General features: G+C 45.3%; 1 protein-coding gene across 4 annotated transcripts in view; it reads left to right on the top strand.

The window, feature by feature from the left end:
• The window catches only part of ADAMTS3 (ADAM metallopeptidase with thrombospondin type 1 motif 3), a 97,793-nt gene that overhangs the window by 29,965 nt on the left and 54,629 nt on the right, over positions 1-13,199 (top strand). Inside the window, exons 1-3 of one of the 4 annotated variants that reach the window (XM_032685528.1) lie at positions 1,460-2,260; positions 3,983-4,120; positions 5,480-5,740. In XM_032685528.1, the coding sequence (XP_032541419.1) occupies positions 5,731-5,740 (10 nt within the window). In that variant the 5' untranslated portion in view covers positions 1,460-2,260; positions 3,983-4,120; positions 5,480-5,730. Of the gene's footprint in view, positions 1-1,459; positions 2,261-3,982; positions 4,121-5,479; positions 5,741-11,188; positions 11,258-12,023; positions 12,052-13,199 lie in introns of those variants that run through there. The other 3 variants (XM_032685527.1, XM_032685526.1, XM_032685529.1) reach the window with 3 other exon arrangements.

Genomic DNA, 13,199 nt, shown 5'->3' with positions numbered 1-13,199 from the left:
GCCCAATATCTTTCTGTGTTTATTTAAATGGGAAAAGTTTAATCTTCAAAAAGCAGGGCCTACAGAGACTCCCTCAGTCACAACCATTAGTTACTTTGCAAAAAACAGCATTTTCAGCTCAGACTTTTCATGTCACAGTCTTGGCATCAAATATCTTGTGGTAAATCTAATTTCATAGCTTGGACTGCACCCAACAGTGGGATTATACCTTGAGTATCCTATTTGAAAAGGCAGAGCATATTGTGCTGAGTACAGGTGCAGAAACAGCAAGCCAGCTTCGCTCTGAAGTGATGAAAACCAATTTCCTGGGAAGGTAGCTGTATATTTTCGCAGAACTTTAGGCAGCAGAATATTAAAATGTGTCACTTCTGGACATGCAGGTTTAGATTTCATTTTGTTTCAGTTCCTTCTTGCTAGATTGCAATCCTAAATTAGGATTTAATTCCAAGAAAAGATTTTATACCAGTATCGAAACTGAAAAAAATATCCAAGCCTGGATTTTTCGAAGCTTCAATATTATCAGGAAATCCCTAGTTCAGGATTTAAAATCAGTAAGACTCTGATGGGTATTTTTTCCATATTTTTGCTCCTAGGCTAATTCCTAGGAAAATTTAAAATCTTTTAAAATGGTTAACAGTTAAATCATTAATTTTTCTCATTTCCTGCTTTTACACTTTGAATTCAAATGATATGTACACGTATCCCCTGGCAAAGCACTCAGGAAGCTAAAAAGATAAGAGCACTTATATGGGATTATAGATGTTTCCTGTTCTTCATGTGCTTAAGTGTTTTACTGTAGCACAGGGCTTCATAGATCCCTAAGGAAAAGTTCTGACAAGTATTTTAAGGGTAATCTGGTTTCTCTGTATCACACTGAGTACTTTTGGCATTTAATCCAGAATTAATTTTCAACAGGTACCTGTGCAATCAAAAGCAAATCTTTCTGTTTTTCATTTAGGAACTGTTTCTGTGCATTGCTTCAATAAAGTATAAATACTTAAATTATATCACAGAAGAGGTAATTCCTGTATTTCCTTGATCTGTTTTGAAGGACTTTTCTCCCTTTAAGGCTGATGTTGCAGCTTGTCTTTAAAGCCACTTGGACTCCTTCCCCTTACTGCTTAGACTGCAAATTTAGCAAGGAGATTGTCTTGGAAATCTCCACCATTTGCCAAATTTTGTTAAAATTGGACAGTAAAACCCAAACATATTAAGGAAGCACATATGTACACACAGTCATAAAAGAAGTCTTCTTTATATAGTAAAATAGCAAAAAAATACAATTATTTGCACTTTTCCATCATGTAGCTTCAACTTAATCCATTTTCAAGATGTCTAAGTGGCCTGTATGCTGATTTCTAATAAATGGTAGCAGTCATGAAGATGAAAAACTTGAAAATTTAGCCTGTACTGACATTTCATCACTCCCTTGATTCTTAGATAAATCTGTGAAGTGAGAGGGTGAGACCAAAGATCTTTTTCCACTAAATTTAGACTTCAATGTTGACAGTGGTGTATGGGAATGCCTTTAATGGGAGAAAAGGCCTCCCTCATGGAAAATAATGTACCTTGGGTTGTATCCTCACTGGCAGGAAAGGTGTTTACTTTAAAAAGAGATGCTTTTAAATAAGAAGTGAAAGGTTGCTCAGCTTATCAGCCAGACTGAGAAGGCCAAGGCTCCTTTGATAAGGAGTTTCAGACCAGCAGGAGGGTTTCCAGAGTTGTTATCTTGGGCTCTGTCTTTTTTAACTGTCCAGAAAGTCTTCTTTCCTACCATACTTCTTCTTTTCACTTGGTGCCTCTTCCTTTTGTTTCTTCCTGCTGCAACAATATCCTTTAATAATCTGTATTTTAGGCTGAAATCCTGTAATCCCTTGGATGTACCGACCCTTTGGTGAGGTCAGGTACTTACCTGGTGGCATTCCAGTGTTTTCTAAGGAACTACACCAGTTTGTGCTAACTGAGGATGTCTCCTTCTTCTGTATCACTGTATAAAAACCAGGAGTGCTTTGGTGTAGGTAGAGTGGGATTAATGTCAATAACTATGTTGATATTTGGCAAAGGAGTCTTGAGTAAGTGTTGTGCTGCTGACTCACACGAGGTGGGCAGTCCCAGCCCAGGCCAGCACAGATGGAGCACATCAGTGAAAGCTTGGATGAAAAAAAGACACGGATGAAGGGCTGGGAATGGTATTACAGGATAAATGAAAATGGGAATAAAGCATTGCCGTGCTGTCAGCACTCAGGAGCCATCAGGAGGGGTAAGTCAAAGCCCAGGCAGGTTCACAGCCTCGGTCCTTGGGCTGGGCCCACCAAAGGGACTCAGTTTTCCTTCCAATGACTCACTATAAAGGCACCTCTTATCCTCCAGCTATTTTGGTCCCTATTTTGGGCAAACAGACAAACATTTTATTGGACAAACGTGATTGTCACTCCAGAATATTTCAGGTTATTTTCAATGCTGGTTTCTTTTTTTTTCCAGTCCTCAGGGCTCTCTTTGAGCCCTTCAGATGTATTTGCCTACTGTATTTGCCTCCCATACTTGAGGCGCACCGAGGTGTTTTATACAGTGATGGGTTAAATATAGAAAGTGCCTTGGAAAGGCAGAACAGAGCAACCACTCAATCACTTCACACATGGAACACTGGACAGTAAATGAAGGGCTTCAGTAGCAGCAGGGCTGGGATTCCTGACCTCTGGCAGGCACCCCTCCCACTGAGGGTGATTTTAAGGAGTTACTGTTGATTTCTTTCCACTCTGCCCCTTATCAGAGGGGACAGCTCACTGCTGGCACAGATGGCCCAGGAAGGTAACTTTAAATCATCCAGACCTCTGGAGTGAGAGCCAGATTTCAGTGTGGGAAAGCTTTCCTATAAACTTGGTCCAATACTTAAAAACCTTTTAAATGACCTGAGCTGATGAGTGGTTTTGCTGTTTAAATCATGTGGAATACAGAGCTTTACAGAGTTGTAAAGAAAAATAGATAAAATCATGCACTTTTTTATTTTATTTGTCTTTAAGGCGTTAGATTCAGTAAAATCTGCAAAGGACAAGAAGTTAATGTACTGCAAAAGATAAAAGTGGTGTTACCAGAACATGCTGCTGCCAGCCCAAAGGGTTTAAAAAGCCAGCTAAAAATTACTGAGACTGACCAAAAAGTGCTGAGATTAGTCACATTTTTTAGTATTCTGTGTGATTGCTTTTTAGGCTTTCCACAGAAGATTTTAAGGAAAAGGTTTAAATATGTTGTAACATGTTAGCCTCACGTTCAGAAAGTCTTTTGATTTTTATTAAGGAAAATGGGAAGACTGTGCCAGTATGTCTTGTAGGGCAATTAGAAACACCACATCCTAAAGGGGATAAACAAGACTGAAGGGCTCAGCCACTGACTGATGGATCCTGATCAGTGGTTTGGGTAAGTAGGAAGTGAAGGGGATCACCCATGTCCCAGAGCTGGCAGAATTAAGGAGGGTTTCTAGTTTGAATATGGAATCAGTGAGCTATGAGCTGGCACTCACTTTGCCCAGGGTTTGAATTCCCTCATTCTCTTGTGCTGAATTTAGGTTCTAGTTGAGCATAGAATGAAGCCTGTGAAAAGACTGTGGTATCAAGTGTCTCTTCCACAAAGCAGCAAGGCAGCAAATAGCAAATTAAGAGACTAGGAAAAGGATCATGTGTGATGCTGCATAGCACCCTGGGAGAATCATTAAAGGAGAGCTTCTTTATTTTGTTTTACACTGAATAGTGATGGTCTAAGCCCCTTCTTCCTTTGAGATTAAAAACCACATTTTTCTTTAAGATGCAGTTCTTTTCTAATAAGAATCCAAGTTTACAAATTCTAATTATTTGGCTGTTCACTAGAGGACATTGCTCAGTACTTTCACTGAAGGTACTGTTGCTCAGGCTCTGACAAGGGAAAGCCAGGTGAGGCATGTTGGCAGTGGCAGTTACTGATATTTTAAATTTGGCTTGAATTTCCTCAGAGGATGAACTTCCCATTTGAAGCTGAATGCTACACTTGTGTTTTGGACCTTCTGAATTTGTCCTGCAGTCAGAACCTGCTGCACAGATTGGGAGGCTGAGGGGAAGCTAAGATTCCCAATTAAAATTGGAACTGTAAGGTAAGAAATATGCTTTAATTATACTTCCTTCATTACTACTCTAAGTCCACTAAAACCAGCAGAATGCTTGGGCCCTTGGGCTCATGGCTGTTCATGTTCCTGCACGACTTCTGGATCCATTAAATCCACAGAGGTATCAGAGCTCCAACAAAGGACACGTGTTGTGTGACTTTGCACACAACTTGAGGCTCAAGAGAGGGAAAAATGGTATTATTGGTTACACTTTGCAAAATGTACCATGGTTTCATTTGGGAAATAAAGATAGAAAGACAAGAGATTGAAATCCCTTAATTATGCTGATCTTGATAGTGTGATATCCTTTTAGAAGTTCTATTGGACATAAGGAAACCTGAGTGTTTTCTTAGTCTTCAGATGCTTTGCCATTTTTAATTGTTTTCAGAATGAAGTGTTGTGTGTTGCTGGGACAGACAACACTGTAGGGCACCTCCTGGAACCAGGGGCCACTTAAACTGAGCATTCCAGTCTGGATAAAGGTGTGCAAACCAAATAAATGAATAAAGAATTATATTTTTAAGCATTTCTCCATACAGTCATCATACAAAAGCAAAAGTGCACTTTGAAACCCTCAAAAGAGAGGAGAAATAGGACATAGGTTACAAATACTGCAGTTAGGAATTTCAATAGGAACAAAGCTCAACTTTTAAAATTGATTTTAACCATTTCTCCTTGTAACAACATAGTATAAATATATGCTTGTCTGTTGTGTTTGATGTCATAAACACTGATGAGCTTGACTAACCAACAGAAAAGCAGCAGGAAGCACTGAAGAGTCTATGTTTATATATATTTCCCCACATCTTTTCATGTACATCCTTACCTATGTGTAACTACACCACTAACCTGAGGTGAATTTTCAGGTATTATCCTGCAATTTGTTGCAAACAGTCTGGAATGTGAATGAAATCCTAAAATAATATCCTGTGTAGTATTATCCCTTTTTTTCATGCAGATCCAAATATCTGGCCATCCCATGCTGTCCTGGGGGTTTCTGGAGCTGCAGCCCCTGTGCGCCATAGCACAGCTCTGGAGAATGCCCAGGAGGTGACAGACTGTCACACGCTGGAATTGGAGCTGGCAGAGCAGCCTCCTTTAACTCCACTGGGATTTATAGATGTATTTATATACTTGAAACCAAACATGAGCATCCGTGTCATGGTCCCTTCTGCTCGAGGTCTCCCTTTCCCTCCCTCCTCTTTGCTGCCTGGCATTGGAAGTTCTTGCTCCTTCTACTTTTGTTAAAAAGTTTTTGCCCAGAGGCTGAGCAAAAGTATTGCTGTGGTAGTTTTCCCTCTTCAGCAGCATCCAAAGTATTGTTTCCTCTTCTCTTCCTTTTCCCAGGAACAGCAAGCAGCTCTGTTGAATGGATTCCTCCATGAGGTTATTGTGCAGGTCAGGAGGTTAGCTCACTTTTGTCTTTTTACTCAACTGCTGCAGAAGAAATCCTCTGTGTGTTCTCCTGCATTGTAAGGGCTGGTAAGAAAGAGAAGCCGAAGTCATCCATTAATCCCCAGGCCAAGTCCTATTGAAGCAGCTGCAGTGAAAGCTCTCACACGCTGCCCTGGAAATAACCCCGGCTGTGACGTGGCGAGATGACCCTAGGTAAGGTCAGAAGCTCAGTTCTCATTTTCTTTTAAGCTTCTGGTTTTTAAACAGTATTTGGGGTTGTGCCTCGTGGATGTGTTGAGCTCTTAAAGCAGCTGGATCCTGGTGGAGAGCGAGCGGAGATGGGGAATCCGGACAGGCAGGGGTTTATCTGCTAAACATTGCTGCTTTCTCGCCTCAAATTACTGTTGTTTTGGCTTAAATATTTAATGACCATGACCCCATGTGAGAGCAGCAAGTGGTATCAGGATTTTAGCTTAAGCTGCTTTGTGGAGACAAAGCACCTGTTTTAATTCCTTCTGGAAATGGAAGTGATTTGGAAGCGTCCCAGGAAGTTCAAGTCAAAGTATTAATTCTTGCCCGCCTGTATGCCTTCCCAGGAAGTGTGTGGATTGGAAGGATCTGTGCACACAGCTCCTGGCTGGGATTTTCAGGAGGGCTAAGGGGGCCAGGGGTCTCTGTCCTGGCGTCCTGTGATGCCAAGATGCATTGAATCGAAAGATAGCAGCATCAACTGTTTGCCTCTCTTCTCCATAGACACTAATATAATAATCATGCCAAGCTGATGTGTAGGGTTATGGTTAGGTGGGATGCAGTCTGCAACTTCCCCTGGTCCTGGTCAGCGTGCCCTTGGAGCCGCTGGCAGCTTCCAGGAATGGTGTTATCTCTTGGGATCCAGCAACAGTGGTTATTAAAACATTATTAAAACATTTACGTCGGGGCTGCTGGCAGCCCTCCTCCAGCTGCTGGGTTTGTTCTTGTGTCATGGAATGGCCTTCTGGGATAGAATCAAAGAAACTGCTGTGACAAAAACTACTGATGTGATGGATTTGAAGTATTTTGTGAGGTAACCAGGTAACATCCTAACTCTTTGGAGCAGGGAGCTCAGAGCTGGAACTGAATCAGCCACTCCCATTGGCACTGAGGGAATTGACTTTTAACAGGATATTACTGATTTTTACTTTTCATTTTTAATTTCTGTGGTGCAGCTTTTGCCTTTTTTGAGTTTAGGGAGTCACATCAGGAGAGCTGATTTTCATTATGTTTGAGAGGTAAGGGAGTGTTGGAAGTGTGCAACCTCCCTCCCTCCGAAGGGAAACTTGTTTTGTGTGAATCAGGGACAGAAATGGAATCACTGAAAAAATACTAATTTTCTCTCCCTGCAGTCATCCCCCTCCCCAAAAGTTTCTATAAGAATGTGACTAAAACCAAAGCACTTGCTAAGTTACAAAGGAATAGTGTGGAGCTGGTGAAGACAGCTGGAGGTGCACATAGAATCCCAGAATCGTTTAGGTTGGAGAAGACCTTCAAGATCATCAAGTCCAGCCATTAACCTAGACATGGAACAGGGTTATCATTTCTTTTGAGGATTCAGGGTGGGTTTATTTGCATTTTATTTGGCACACATCTTTTCAAAACTCACTACCTTAGAACAGGAATAATTTTATGGCATGTACCTATTATACAAAATTCACAACCACTACCTCTTTCCCTTCCTTTTTATTTTTCACAGTGTATTTTACAACTGCAATTTTCGTGTCTCACATTTTTTCTCTCCGGTTTCCTGTGGTTAAATCTTGACCATAAATCTTAGGCTGCTTTGTTAAAAATAACAGGTGCACTATATTTCTTCATGTAACAATCTGCTAGATTAATAGTGGCTTTAAAACAATTAACTATGTCTGTTTGGTTTAATAGTCCGTTTTAATGCGCCATGAAGGGGAAACTGGCGGCATTGTCATTTACAGAGTGCTTGCGTTTCATGGGCAGTCTGGTGATCCTCGTCTGGCACCTTGGTACTGGGATCCCCTTCTAACACAGACAATGCCAAAAAAAGATTATTGTGCAGGTTTGGAAATGAAATGACAAGTCACTGGGTGGCAAATGAGGTTAAAATTAATTTAACCGTGGTATCTCAGCCAAAAAGGCTTTAGGAGCATGACTGGAGTTGTCACACAGGGCAGCTGGAGAGGAGGTGGGTTTCTGCATTGTAACGGCAATATTTTAGACATAAAATTTGATTCTTGTAAATTTTACTTTTTATTAAGGCTGGAAACCTGAGCAGGTCATGGACACATGTTCTGGTGTGTCACAGAGTAGGATCTGGGTCTCCAGCCCTGCCTCCTGGGGGAACCCCCCCTTGGGGCAGGCTCCATGGAGAAGGAGAACCTGAGGCACAAGGTCATTAAAGGAAGGCAGGATTTTACACCAAAGCCAAACTTCAGCAGAAAGAACAGAATTAATGCTTTCCAAACTGACTACTTGTAAGAAAGATCATCAAATGCACACAGCAGATCAGAAGCTCAGTAAATTATCATTATTCCTAAATATCAGGAAATGTCACTGCAAAATTGAGCATTAAACCGCATATGTGTGCAGGATTGGTGAAGACTGGGATTTGTCTAGACTATAGGTATTATTCCTAGATGTTATATTTAAGTTACACTATACATGAGTTTACAAGGGGCTTGTCTCAAGAAATTAATATTTAAAGTCTGTATTAAGTAGCATTGCAAGAACTCCTGATCAGGAACTTCTCTTGGTCCTTTAACTTTCTCAGTTTGAGTTCTTGCTCCAATTAAACCTTACTTTGAAATTGTTTTGTGTGCGAGAGGATGTGAGACCTCATGGTGCTCCAGATAGGTAATGCCACGTTTTACTCCCCAGAGTATTATCCCTGCCAAGTCCTGCTGCAGCCTTCCTGCTCCAAACCTTGCCCTGTGCAAAGCCTTCCAGATTTCAGTGCCTCTTTGCTTCAGGGCCCAACCTCAGGTTCATAAAATATTTGTGGCTGTCAGTCTCGTGCCTCAGCCAAAGCTGCACAGATGCAGAAAGCCTGAGGGATTTTAGAATTGCAAATGCTTAACAGATTTTTTAACGGATATATATATGTACATGCATATGTAAATACATATATGCATATGTATGTATATCAGACTTGAAATACAACACGAAATCTGTGATTTCTTTGATAATAGTGGGGCCAAGCTGGGCTGGTGGAGATGAGAAATGGCTTTAATTGGACTTCCAAATACTGCCTCAATTTACATGTGTTACAGCTGTGGCACTCGCTCTTATTTTTTAGTAGAAATAACGAGGCATCTAATTTTAACACCTTATTTCTGCTCCCTTACAATTCTGTCAAGCCTTTGACAGACCACAAAACAGAATATCTGCCCTGGCCCCCAGCCCTGTCTGTTGTGTATCTTGGTTTCTTTGACATTTAGAAACTTTTTAAGCCAGTTTGGGGACTTCTTAAGCCCGTTTGGGAAAGTTCAGAAATGGAGGAGGGGAGGTAACAGACACAACACTGTTATCGCAAGGGTGTTCTTAAGAGCATAGGAACAGCTCTCCTAGAGGTGAGGAGTTTGGATCCCTGTGTCTGTGGGAGGTGTCCCTGGCCATGGCAGGAGTGCAGGAGGTGTAAGGTCTCTTCCAGGCCAAGGCAGTGATTCTGCCATGCCAGGGGCTGCCCCTGTCATCAGCCTGCAGGAGCACTGGGGCTTGTGCAGGTCCATGGTCACCCAGCAGACAGGGCTGTGCAGGGTCTCAGGTGTGTCACACTGGGGACACCTGGGGCTGTGCAGGTCCATGGTCACCCAGCAGATGGGTGTGCAGGGTCTCAGGTGTGTCACACTGGGGACACCTGGGGCTGTGCAGGTCCATGGTCACCCAGCAGACAGGGCTGTGCAGGGCCTCAGGTGTGTCACATCACGGACATCAACGGCGTGCTCGGGGCTCGACCAGGGTGCAGTAAGTGAGCTCGGAGGTCGCCTAGGGAACATCCATGAGGGAAATAAAACGTGGGATAGCTGCACAGGACAGGAATTACCTTTCAGTGTAGAATTTGGAGCTGGCAATTTACAGACCCCTCAGCCTTTCCCATTCTGGGCTGTCCCGAAGTGGCTCCTGCAGCTGCCGGAGGTTATGGTGTTGGTGTGCTCAGTGTGACGGGCTGCTGTGTGTTTTATGTACAGAAATGATCCTGCACATGTAATAACAGATACATTCCCACTGTCTCAGAAAAAATCCTTTTATTTTTTTGGCTTTGTGAGAGAGCTTGGTGCAGTTCAGGACCTGTGTCCTCTGAAACAGCAGGGCTGCTGTGGTTGGAATATTGAAGGTGTCTCCTGAAAACTGAGCCTGGAGCTCTCCTCCTCTTTAATGGTTTTTTTGAGGCAACTTACATTTAGTAGAACCAGTATTTTCTTTTTCATGTAGATAGGATTCTGGTGGGCAGGGTCAATTTAAAACTCATAGTTAGGCTGTCATTGGTATTCTGAGAACATCTGAGCAGCAGCAAACTGTGTCTGCAATACGTGAGGCCATCAGAAAGTGATTTGGGTTGGTCATGATGTCTCACAGGAGTGGTATTGCAGGAGGTACAACAGAATGGTTTTAACCTGGATTTTATATTGGGACCAAGAATATACAAAGCGTGTTTGTGAAGATTTCTGTCTGTGGAAGGTCCTGTGGATTTTGGGTTCTGCCCAGGCTGGGCACTGTTGCTGTTTGTGTCGTGTGCCGAGCTCCTGGCTGGTGGGGAGAGAAGTCGCTTTGGTGTCGGACTCCAGTCCAGTGGGACCCTTGGGAACTGTTGTGACAGGACATGGGGTGATGGTTTTAAACTGAAGGAGCATCGATTCAGGTTAGATATTAGGAAGAAGTTTTTTATGATGAGAGTGGTGAGACCCTGGCACAGGTTGCCCAGAAAAACTGTGGCTGCCCCATCCCTGGAAGTGTCTAATGCCAGGTTGGACAGGGCTTGGAGGAACCTGGGCTAGTGGAAGGTGTCCCTGCCCATGACAGGGGGGTGGAACTGGATGAACTTTAAGGTTCTTTCCAACCTAAACCATTCTATGATATTAAGACTCGGTAGCTTTCTCTGTGCTGCCTTGGGTTGATTGGAAATATGGAAGCTTGGGGATGTGGTCCCAGGCTGGGGAGCTGCCGTGGGAGTCCCTGCCAGGGTGTGATGCCAGCATCCCTGTGCAGGCAGCGCTGGATGGACGGATGAATGGGTGGATGGAAGGGAAGGTTGTTTCTTGGTGGATTTCAAGCACATGTACCAAGGACGGGGAGCACCAAGGATGCCGCGGGAGAGCGGTGGGAGGACTTCTCAGTGTGTGAGTGTGTGTGTGTGTATGTGTGTGTGCGCGGAGCCGGGCGGGTTCCCCCGCGGTTCCCCGGCGGTTCCCGGCGGGCCGGGCCGTTCCTGACGTGGAGCGCCGGGCCGGCCGGAGGCGGAGCCGCCGCGGGTTTATCAGCGCCGCGGGTCGCGGCGGGCGCGCAGCAACAGGCGGCGCGGGGGACCCGCCGCCTCTCCGCCCGCCCGCCCTGCCGGCCCCGGCCCCGGGAGCCGCCGCCGGAGGGCAGGGAAGGAGCGGCAGGAGGAGGGAGCGGGCGGAGCGCGGCCGGGGCCGGGGCGCGGGCGGCCGGCTCGGGATGGTGCTCCTGCCCCTCTGGGTAGTGGCAGCCGCGCTCCTGGGGGCCCGCGCTGCGCCCGGCCGGCAGGTGAGTGAGGGGACCCCTGCCCTGCCCGCCCTTCCCCCGGGGAGCCCCCCGGCCCGCGGGGTCCCTCTGCCCGCCGCCCCGGGTTGCGCCCCCAGGTCCTCCCTTGTTCCCCGGCTACCCCGGGATCTGCGGGCGGCACCGGGCTGGGCTGGACCGGCGGCCGTCCGCCCTCCTCCGCACCGTACACCGCCGCATCCGAGCAGCCCCGAGCCGGGCACGGCATCCCTAGCCCGGGCTGGCGACTGCAGCGGCAGCCCCTTCTCTCCAGATCCCGTCCCCCCGGGTCCCATTCCCCTACCAAGAGCAGGTACCACCCCGTGGCATCAGGTCACTGCCACAGCCCCTGCGGTCACTCGGGAAGTCCACTTGGCTTTCCAGTTCTCTAGCACAGATCCAAAGAAGCGCTGTCAGCTCTCTGCCCCGGCACCCGTGCTTCTTGGAGCTCGTCACTTCCCTGGCATTAAAGCCTTGCTTTGGCCACCAAACTTACTGTTTGGCACAGTGTCACAATATATAGAAGGGGTCATTCAAAATCAGGATTGCTTAGCAGCTCCCTTTATGTTAAACTTGCTACGGACTCCGTTATTATGTTGGTGGGAACAGCTGTTTATTCAGTTAAGAAAGAATTGCCATCCCTGGAAACCAAAAGTAGAAACGTATAAAATAGTGTAGCACAGACCAAGTGATTTTTCAGCCTTCTGCCGTCCCCCATTGCATAGTAATTGCACTAACAACTTGGTGCATGTGTTTCTTTTCTCTTCTGCAGGCTGCTAAAGAACAACAGATCCAAATAGGTAAGTCTTTTTAGCTATTGTTGCTGCTATCAAAGCAGAAATAAAAGAAGCAAGCTCAACAAACTAGTGATTTCTGGAGAAATGATCTGTATGCAGGCGAGCATTCCCCACCATTGCCACCCAGGAGCATTTGTAGTTGCACGGTGACGTGGCATGGATTGAATTTGCATGTCCTCCCGTGCTGCAGTTTGGCATCCTGATGTGTCTGTGCTTCCCTTCTGAAATGTAAACCTACAGAAGTTATAAAATCTGTAGCTGTTCACTGTTGCCTCGTAGACTGATAGTCCTGGGTAAGAATGTGCCATGCAGCAAGTTTGGTGTCAGTGGTACATGCAGGTGCTGAAGGGAAAGGTGCCTGTTTGTGCCCGTGAGGTGCTTCATACTGAAACTTCAGCCTGTTGGACTCCTCCCAAAGACAGGGAGGATGCACCCACTGTTTAGCTTCAGGTGTGTGTGTTCATTTAGACTAATGGGTAATTGGGTGCTCTATGGGTTGGAAGAGGTGGTAGGAGGATGTGGAAGCTGGCATTCCCTCTCCCAGGGTGTAAGTGCCAGGGAATGCCACCCTGTGTGCTCCTTGCCTTACCCAGTATGAAGTGAGCCTTTCACTATGCTGTTGTGTGTGTCCCTGCACACGAGTGTGCTCTGGAGCTCTTCAGCAGTGGGAATGGACCCAGGCAGTTCTGCTTCCAGTTGCAGTTAGACCCCCCGCCCTGAGGTTTTGGTTCAGGTTTTGTTCAGAAAAGAATTTCAAGCATTTCTGTAAATTTTGGAAGTCTTGTCTCAAGTTCAGTTCTGGCACTGCATCCTCCTGGGCTTAGGTTGGCTTCCACTGCGATCACTGAATAATTGGAATGGAGATGGTGAGGTACATTTAAAGCTAACTGGCAGACAGAGGGTTTTTCCAGTGGTATGCTGATCCTGTGTTTTATTTCTAGTCCTTTCCATGAGAAATGGGTTGTATTTGAATTTCAGAAACCATAAGCTATATAGGAATGCATCTTTTAAATTACACAGTACATCAGGCAAACTCCCTGAATCTGGAAGACAACTGTCTGTCCTTTAATGTCTTCCTCTCTTTCACGGCCTCAGCATTGCTGTACTCAGGAATGTTTGGGGCTCTATTTGGTCCTGTAAATTCTGATTCA

Source organism: Chiroxiphia lanceolata, chromosome 4, assembly GCF_009829145.1.
Source record: "Chiroxiphia lanceolata isolate bChiLan1 chromosome 4, bChiLan1.pri, whole genome shotgun sequence".
In the NCBI taxonomy this organism is placed as follows: domain Eukaryota; kingdom Metazoa; phylum Chordata; class Aves; order Passeriformes; family Pipridae; genus Chiroxiphia; species Chiroxiphia lanceolata.
This window is presented reverse-complemented; position numbering and strand designations above follow the sequence as displayed.